The sequence below is a fragment of the Gavia stellata genome, chromosome 18 (assembly GCF_030936135.1).
Source record: "Gavia stellata isolate bGavSte3 chromosome 18, bGavSte3.hap2, whole genome shotgun sequence".
NCBI lineage: Eukaryota > Metazoa > Chordata > Aves > Gaviiformes > Gaviidae > Gavia > Gavia stellata.
Window position 1 is genome coordinate 16,641,510 of NC_082611.1, and position 9,330 is coordinate 16,650,839.

A 9,330-nucleotide genomic window follows, 5' to 3' on the forward strand; every position below is an offset into this window, starting at 1 on the left:
AAAGGCGGGCGCGGCGCGGCCCCTGCCGGCCGCCGTCACCGCCCGTCCGCGCCAGCCAATGAGAGGCGGCCGCCGTCCCGCTTCCGGCCGCGGTGGGTGCTGGGAGCGGAAGCGGTGGTGGCGGGAGGGCGATGCCGCTGCACCGGTACGCGCCGCGGCTCTGGCCCGCCCTGCGGCTGCGGGAGGGCATCTGTGCGCGGCTGCCGCAGCACTACCTGGCGGCGCTGCAGGACGATACCCCCCCCACGCCCGTGCACTGGCGGCCGCTGGGCGTGCGCTACCGGCGGAACCCGCGCACCGGGGAGCGGGAGCGCGTGCAGGACGTGCCGGTGCCGGTGTACCTGCCGCCCGCTGCTCACGAGGGGCTCTGGGGCGGCGAGGGCTGGATCCGCGGCTACCGATATGCGCGCAATGACAAGGTGAGTGCTCCGGCCTTTCTTTACTATGGGCCGGTGTTACCGGGCCGGCGGTGCCCTCCGGGGGAGCCCTGGGCGACCAGGGCCTGCTGGCAGGCGGCACGGGGCCGTGTCTTGGGCGGCCCACCCGGCCCTTGGTGCAGCCTGAGCCCGTTTCGGCAGGCGGCAGCATCCCCCGGGGAAGGCAGGCAGTGTCCCCGGGCCTTGACCGCCGCTCTCTGCCCAGCTCTCCACCAGGCTGCCCAAGACGTGGAAGCCGCAGCTCTTCGACCGGCAGTTCTACAGCGAGATCCTCGATGCCACACTGACCATCACCGTCACCATGCGGACGCTGGACCTCATCGACGAGGCCTACGGCTTCGACTTCTACATCCTCAAGGTAAGGTCCCGCACCCCGTGGGGCTGGCGGGACTCGCTGTGCAGCAGCCTCAGCAAGGCAGGTCTGCCCCCGCCCTGCCCTTGCTCGGGGGCTTGAGGCATCTGCGGCGGTTAATGTATTAGTGCAGGTTTAAAGCTTCTAGCCTTTAATACCCCCTTGATTGGAGCCTTTGGTATGAAAGATCAGAACCGTGATCAAATTAGCTCCAGAACAAATCCAAGGGACCTTTCCCGTTCCATAGCGTGTGTCCTGAGAGCCTCTACAGCGTGCGGATAAACTGCCAGTGTTGTCTGCGTGCTGATAGACTGGCGTGTTCTGTAGCAGCTGCTCTCTTGCTGCAATTTAACATCAGACTTTATTTCTCCAGACTCCAAAAGCCGATATGTGCTCCAAGCTCGGGATGGATTTGAAGCGAACGATGCTGCTGCGACTTGCACGGCGGGATCCTAAACTGCATCCTGATGATCCCGCCAGAAGAGAGGCGATCTATAATAAGTACCAGGTGGGTGCCTGACCTGCAGTTCCTGCCCTGGTGTCTGCAGTGATGTTTGCTGCTTGTCCAGACTGATAACGCCCTAATCACCCTGCCACAGTGCAAACCACTGCTAATGCTCCTGCGTTTAGGGTTAAGGGTATGGGCGGAGAAGATCTAAACGTCATTTGACAGGTTTTTCTTGTCTCTCTGTGGGCTGCTAATTTCTGTACTGATCCTTTAGGAGGATAAAAGCCTGTATTTTTGCTGTGATCGAGGTCAGTGAGGGTCTGCAATAAACACTGGTGGGAGCTGGCACTACCGACAGCAGCGAGAATTTGTACTGACGCTGCAGTGGGGAGCCCAGGCTGCCTGTGTGCAGTTTAGTTTTGTGCAGCTGGTGATGGCTGCCAGCATAGAAACACCGCCAGCATCCACGGTCCATGGAGCTGTGCTGAGAAACAGCCCCAGAACTACGCAAAGGAGAGGCAAAGCAGTGGACGCAACTGATCAGAGGAAGCAGGAACCTCGCAAAAGGAAAAGGAGACAAGGGAAGTAGACTTTGGTTGCCAGAAATGAGGGAACAGTGGTTTTTAAGACTTGTCCATAGTAACATTCCTACTGTATCGCATGTTTGCATGAGTTTGGCATAGAGAGGATTTGCATCTTAGTCACCTGGAAAGGCTACTACCTGCTGCTTCTTCTATCACAGGAATTTGCGATCCCAGAAGAGGAAGCTGAGTGGGTTGGCTTGAGTTTAGAAGAAGCAATAGAAAAACAGAGGCTCCTAGAAAAAAAGGTGAGTTCCTGAGGCAGTGCTTAGCACCGAGGTGTCTTAGCTGCATCAGGCTGCACATCCAGCTGATCTGTGCAGCCTGAGCACTCCTGAGCGATGGAAGTGGTGCTCCGAAACTCCCGAGCAGCCACGTGAGCCCAGTTAAATTTGGGTGCCCAAAACATGAGGCTGATTTAAAGCACATTGTAAAACCAGATCCCCAGATCAGGGGAGAGATATTTGGGGGGATGGCTCATAACTCCTGCCCTGTTGCATGAACACCTCTGCCTTTAGTTGCCTTCTGTTTTACTTTTGTGCTTTGGGACACGTGGATACAAGCTCAGGGCTCCCTCAGTTTGTGACCGTCTGTCGCTGCAGCTCGTTTGTTAGAAGCAATATGCAGAGGAGGGTGCACCAGGGAGCTGCTGGGGCAAAAGGGCTTCCTGGGGTGCTGGGGTCCCTTGATGACGTTTCCCCCAGATCTGTTGGCTCCCGTTGCGGCTGCAGCAGGGATGGAAAGGCCAGAACCCCTGACTGCATGAGGTGGTGCTGGGCCCTGAACCCTGTGGGGCTGCAGCTTCTTCAAGGGGTATGTTCACCCAACGTGCTTCAGTTACAGCTCTGATTGAGGGCAACGTGAGGAGGGAGGCAAGCATTTTTAGAAGAAAAGGGATCCCTGGGAGCTACTGATGATTCTCAAATGCAGGCAGAACTGGAAAAGCTGGTGAATGTCCCACATAGGTGCCTGTCGTCTTTGAGGCAAGGTTACAGAGCTGAGCAGCAGCTGTGTCTGGAGGAGTAGCGTAGCAGGTTGCCTTGTTCAGCCACTGAAGAAAACCTGGCCCATCTTCCTCTGGTTTTAACTGTTAACACTCCTGCAGCACTGGCTCCCTGGGCTCTCCATTAGACTTCACCCTTTGCTGCTGCTCAGGTTCATTTCTTCAAAGTGGTTTATCCTCTGCTTTGTTTCAGGACCCTGTCCCGCTCTTTAAGGTGTATGCTGAAGAGCTCGTCAACCAACTGAAAGAACAAGCACTGCAGAAGCAGTAGAATGAAAGAAACCTTTGGAGCAAAACCCCTGCTGCAGATCAAGCTGTGGGGTTCAGTGAGTCTTCTGTCTGAACCACGTCTGGGCCGCATGAGGAGCGTGCCCAGGAGCATGTTGCAGTTAGTGAAGTCTAATTACAGCCTAAATTCAGTGAGGAACCGTTCCTGTGGGCTGAGGAGAGAATTTCTGTCCTGCGGCCTCTGAAAGCGTTCTTGTAAGACTGACTTAATGGGGTTCTTCTGCTTGTACAAGTAGCTGGCCGCTGTTGAGAGCTTGATCACGATATAAAATGAAATATGCATTTTGGGAATATCAGTAAACTTTTCTCTGATACTCGTTGCTCATTACTGTATTATAGCAGGGACTGTGAGACATGGTGGTGTAACTTAGATCAGTGCCCGGCCTTCTGCAGGAGAGGCGATTGTGCCCCAAAAGCACGACCCCAAACCCCTGCCTCAAGCGGTGCCTGCCAGCAGGTGGGGCTGAGCTCCCTGGCCGCAGTCGCTGGCTGTACAGCTCACTCTAACCCCTTGGCTTCCAGCGCTGCTTCTGTTTGAAGTTGCTGATTTTTAAATCCTTTATTTTGTAAAAATGTAGTTGAAGTGGGTGTTCAAGCCTTTGCTCCTGTCTGGCAACAAGGGACTGAAAAGCACTTACCAGAATTACATGCTAGTGAACAACGCTGTGTACCACTGGTGTCGTCTGTAAGCTTCATGGTCCTGCAGTGGGTTTCTGGCCGGAGGAAAAGCAGCCTCCTCCCTTTTCCTTCAGCTCTGAGGTGAGGGACAAGCGCAGAGCTTGCAGGATGGACCTCATGTGAGCCATATCTCTGGATTGTCACCTCAGGACAAGACTTTGCCTTAACCTCGCCTTGGGATGAAACGTGCTCCCCTGTCTAGCACATAAGGGCGAGTGTACGGTGCCAGTTTCTGAGCCGTAGGACCCATGATAAGAGGAACTGGGCTTGTAGAGCAGTGTGCAGCTGGTCCCCTCTGCACTGGATTGGAGTAGGACCACAGGGGAGCAGAAATTCCCAGTGTCTTAATGTCTGCCTTAAAGATTTGGGGGAGAGGTGCTCAGAGGTGGTCGTTGGGTAGGCACAGAGCCTCTGCAGCGCTGTGCTAGGTGGCTGGGGATGAGGGAGGTGGCTGAGGTGAACATGACCTAAATGGTGGCATTTCAGGAAGACCAGACTTCTCTGCTGCATTTCAGGCCGGGGAATGGCTTGGAGCCCTCGCAAGGTGCATTTGAGCCCCCAGGTGAGTGTGGCACGGCTGTGCATCCCCGGGCTGGTAGGGCTGGTTGGTCAGGGGCTGCCAGACTGGGGCTGTGGTGTCTCTGCACGGGGGCAGGAGGCTCAACGCTGCAGGGGATGGGTTGGGTGGCAAAAGCTGGCATGTTTCCAGCCTGCCTGTCTCAGCTCTAGCAAGTCCAGGTTCTCAAGAGCAAACTGGCACAGAAGGTCGCATTTGCCTAATTAATGATTTTGCAGCTAGGCCAGCACAATGACATTTGCTTATCTTCTCCCTCTTCTGCAACTGAGCTGAGTGGGAAGCTGCTGCCCAGCTCCTCAGGGACCCTGACACTCTGCCCTCGTTAGAGATAATTAGCTGGGACAAGCTCCTTGTTTGACAGCTCTGCTCATCATTAGGGCTAGCACAGCTCATGCATTTTAATGCAGCTCTGAGTGAAGCTCCCAAACTGTGGCTCTGTCCTGGCCCCCCTCCGTAGCCTCTCGGGCCTGGAGCAGCTACGGCAGAGCGTGGCTGGCGCCTGCCCGGATCCTGCTCTCAGCCCTGGGGGGGTCCCCGGGTGTCTCACCACTGTTCGGGGGCTGTTTGGGATGGCTGAGTGGGCAATTATCAGCTCCTCGGTACTGGGAGCTAGTAGGTTTTAGTTATGCAAAATTATCTTCCAGTTGTGCAGTACCGTATCTCTTGGGGAGAGGTTTGGCTGTACGTCCTCCCCAGCTGCACTGCTTGTATTGCCTGTCCTCGAAGTTGACTCTACAGCGCTGCTCATTGTGCGTGCGCGGTCTGCAGGATCTGCCTTGGGAAAGTTTGGTGGGTGCTGAGGGGTAGTGGGAGCTTTCGGCTGGACCTGGGGCAGAGCTCCTGTCCCGCTGGGGGCGGGCAGTGCTGATGGGGGCACTGCAAGAGTGCAATAGGAGCTTCAAGAGCTGCTCCATGGGGAAGCTACTGGGGACATGGTTAATCCTGACTTCTGAGTTGGAGCCCTCCGTTCTCTCATCCTGCCTTCAGTGAAACCCTCGCCTTGCTCCTTTCCCTACAGCCATGGTGGATGTTGCTGGGAGCTTACTCTCATGGAAATAGTCTCCTGACTTCAGGAAAGCTGGAAACTCTGCTTGCAGACCAGGGATGCTGCAGCTTCAGAGAAAGTGAAGTCCATGGTTGCACAGCCACAAGCATGCAGGGCTGGCTCACCCTTCTGCTAGGCAGAGCAGCAAATGTCTCGAGGTGGGGAGGGAGCCCCTGTCTGGCTTTTGGGGTAGTTTGGGCAACGATACTCCCAGCCAGGTTACCTTGAGGAGGTGGAGGAGTAGCTCAGGGCCCAGTGTTAGACCTGTCCTGGTTTTATGCCTGATCATTTGCAGCTCTGACCACGGATGGAGAGCTTGATTGTGCTTATATGGTGGTAGTAGTTTTTTATCTGTCTAGGTGGGCTCAGTCTGGCAGGTATCAGGCTCCTTCGCTGCCCTAGCAAGGGGAATCAGAGGAGCTGGTCTTTTGCCATGGCAGCATGTTCCCAGGAAGCCACAGATGCCACAAACCCATGGATGCAAATTGGGTGCTGTCAGCTTGAGATTGCAAATCCACCCTGGGACAGGGGAAGGGCCTGGCTGCCGAGCACAGCTCAGACCCGAGCACCGCCTTGGGCTTCAGCAAAGGTCACCAGGTGCCGTCCGTGTCCAACACCAGCCACGACGAGGATCCTGAGCACCGCTGCAGCGTGCACAGCAAATACAAACACACAGGCTAGGAGCAGAGACCCAGCAGCTTGCAATGACGTGACAGCCACAAACTGCCGGAGAGCGCTGCCCAGGGTCACCTTGAATTTAGCAGCTTAAGATAAGGCTGGGTTAGCAGTGGAGACTGCTCAGAAGGGGGAACAGTGAAAAATTATCTCAGCAAGGCAGCAATGAAAGGAAAAATCCCGAGGAGGCCAAGGTTTATGCCGATCTGTCAATGCAATTCCTGGGCAAGACGGCTGCTAGCTGGCATCTTGACTGCAGAATCACTTGCTGGTTTTATTTTCCTGCCCAGGGACTGCAGCCAGCGCTGGGAGGACTTCTGACGGGGCAGGAAAAGGGGGCTAGTCATCTGTAGCACTCTGCCTGAGGCTTTCCTGCTCAGCCATCACAGGGAAGCATCGCTCAGCAGCGAGTCTGTAAGCACAAACGAGGGAAGGGCTTGGGACATGCTGTGCTTTGTGCCAGGGCTCCCCACGGACTGCGAAGCTGTGAGCTCCCGAGAGCCGCCCTGCGGAGTCACAGCCGGGGAGGCCACCTCGAAGGCCGCCTGCTGCAAGCACGTCTCGTGGTGACAGCCCTTCCCAGTGCCACGGGGGCCAGGCGGCCCAAGGGGAGGTGCAAAGTGGTCCATCACCCACCTGAAGCAGTGCAGCCTGGCGAGGGGCGGCCCCGTGCCTGGGCGGTTTTGTCTGTTGGTGGTTCAGATGGAGGAGGGGGGGGATGGCTGTGGCAGATGAAACAAGGAGTGGACGCGGTCACAAACTGGCAGGTTCAGGTTGGAGATGAGGAAAACCTTCCCCCAGAGGTTGCTGCAGTCGGGGACCGGTCAGCGGAGAGGGGAGTCGCCAGCCTTGGCGGTTTTCCAGGTGTTGGTGGACAAAGCCATGGAATGCAAATGGCACGCGGGGAGATGCACGTGTGCAGGTATCGGCCACCAGCACTGGGAAATTAGAAGGTCAATCCGGGACTGAAAGATTCGTGTTTCATTTATTCCTCAGGTAACAAAACTACACAGTTTAATAGTCCCAGCATGCCACCACGAATATGAAAGTGCCCCTTGAAAGATGAAAGTGGGGCCCATGTGCTGCCTATGGAGGGGGCTCGGTATTACAGGGCTGGAGGAATCATCCCCAGACCCAACGCTGCAAACAATAAAGCAGAGACTTTGCTTTGCTTGGGGAAAGTACCCAAACTGGGACAGCCTCAGTTGAGATGGCTGGATTAATTCTGCCGTTCAGCAATAGCAGGACATGTATACTGACTTCGCAGTTCTGAATTCCCAAGTCCGCGTTAGCTGTTATCTTGAAGCAACGTCTGAATTTTGTCTGTCTCACTCATGCCGTGGTCACTGATCCAAAAACCAGCTTGAGATTAAGGCTGTGTTTCTCGACAAACATATTTCCTTATCTATCTAAATTCATGAACTAAACAGCATTTTACTTGTAAATTCCCAACAGACTCCTCTGTACTCAAACAGTGAGTAATATTTTGGGAGCATTAGCAAAAGCAGTGTGTCCCTGCCTTTCATGCCAGTCTCAAAAGGCGAGCCTGCGTTTTCCCTCGTGGCTTTGAGGCTCTCAGTTTGGAGTAGCCATTGCAAAGGGACGTGATTTTAGGAGCGCTGTGAATCATCATGAACCCACTGTCAGCACAGGTCAAAACTTCACCTGAAAGTCATCCCCCATCCTACAGCGTTTATCAAGAAGAGATTTAGAAACTCACTTGGGCAATTCCAGCAAACGCCTTTCAAATATCGCTGTTACGTTTGCTTTCAAATCAACAGGACTCAATTTCTAGCAAGAAGCTGGAGTCAGATGCTGAGAACTATTGTGGATGGGGGGTATGTGCTGTGTGCACCCCCCCAGCTTCAGTCGCTGTTTGGCATTTGCTTCCCGGTGTTTAGAGGCGATGGGGAAAAGCAGCAAATGTCCTCGTGGCTCTGCCAGTGAGTAACGTTTGTGACAATTCCGCATTTTTGGGATCAAGATGGAGCCAGGCTCGTCTCAGAGGGACGCAAGGAGGTCATGGGTAGCGACGTGGGAAATGCTGGTTGGATGTAAGGAAAAACTTCTTCCCCAGGAGGGTGGTGCAGCCCTGGGACAGGGTCTGCAGAGGTGGTGGCAGCTCCGTCCTTGGAGGTTTTCAAAATGACAGGGCGAGGTCCTGAGTGACCTGCTCCAGCTTTGCAGCCAGCCGGAGGTTGGACTGGAGCAGGAGGTTGGACTGGAGACCTCCAGAGGTCCTCCCAACCTCACTTTTTCCGTCCTGCAGTTTCTAGTAGCTACTGCACCTTGTGAAGTTCCCTGCAAAACAGCCACCAGCTTGAGGGACGAGTAATGAACTGAAGACCAGCTACCAAGTGCTGGCTGGAAGGGAAGGGCCCTGTCTGGGCAGGAGGAGAGGGAGTCTGATAGCTCTGCTCCCTCCTTTCCTTCGGGGTATGAACGGTCACCATCCTACCTGAAGCTCCTTCTGCAGCCTTGTGCTGCGCTCTCTCTTCTCCCATCCACCCGAGGAAGGATCTCGTGCACCAAGCCATCACCTCCAGGAGAAGTGGCTGCGGGCAGGGATGGTGGGACGGAGCTGTTGGCCACACGCTGGATCACCAGGAGCCCAGCAAAGTGGAGAAGCAGACAATAACCTGCTTGTACGTAAGCATCCCTGGGGATGCCCTGGGGCTGCTGGACCGGGGCCGTTGGACCAGGGGTGCTGGGCACGTGGGCCACAGGCGGGTATGTGGAGCTACCTCCATCCACAGCTCCTGCTGCACATCACAGGCTCAGATGGGGCTCCTTGGCTGCAGGAGAAAGGGCTTTGGGGTGCAAGGGGCAGCCATGCCAGCTGGGGACTGGACCCCTTTGCCTGGCTGGACTCTGCCGTTCGTGTGCGTCTCCATTGCACACATTTACCAGGCAGCCATTGCCATGGTAACCCTGAAAATGGTGCTGTTTCAGGCCACTTAGAGCACTCTGACAAACGAAAATGGCATTTCTGAGATGGGAGCAGGGCTTTGCTCTCAGGGCCTCCAGGTACCCGGGCACGTGACTGCTCGGAGAAGGTCCTCGCAGGATCTGGTGCCCCCAGGGATGCGCATCCCAAGCTGGGGTGAAAGGTGGTGGGGGGAGCACGTGGGATGGGAGATGCTAGGGAAAAGGGAGTAGCTGCAAAGTGGGCTTCTCCGGCAGCGCTCCTGGCGTGGACGGCGCTGGGACGACCTCAGGGTCTGATGCAGCCTGGGGCCGGTACGA

At 55.7% G+C, this 9,330-nt stretch overlaps 1 protein-coding gene across 1 annotated transcript; it reads left to right on the top strand.

The window, feature by feature from the left end:
- Nucleotides 1-131: 131 nt before the first annotated feature.
- MRPL28 (mitochondrial ribosomal protein L28) lies at nucleotides 132-3,400 on the top strand. Its single transcript, XM_059826508.1, has 5 exons — nucleotides 132-419; nucleotides 643-795; nucleotides 1,163-1,297; nucleotides 1,980-2,066; nucleotides 3,015-3,400. The coding sequence occupies exons 1-5, from the start codon at nucleotides 132-134 to the stop codon at nucleotides 3,090-3,092; spliced, it is 741 nt and encodes a 246-aa protein (XP_059682491.1). The 3' UTR covers nucleotides 3,093-3,400.
- Nucleotides 3,401-9,330: the final 5,930 nt, after the last annotated feature.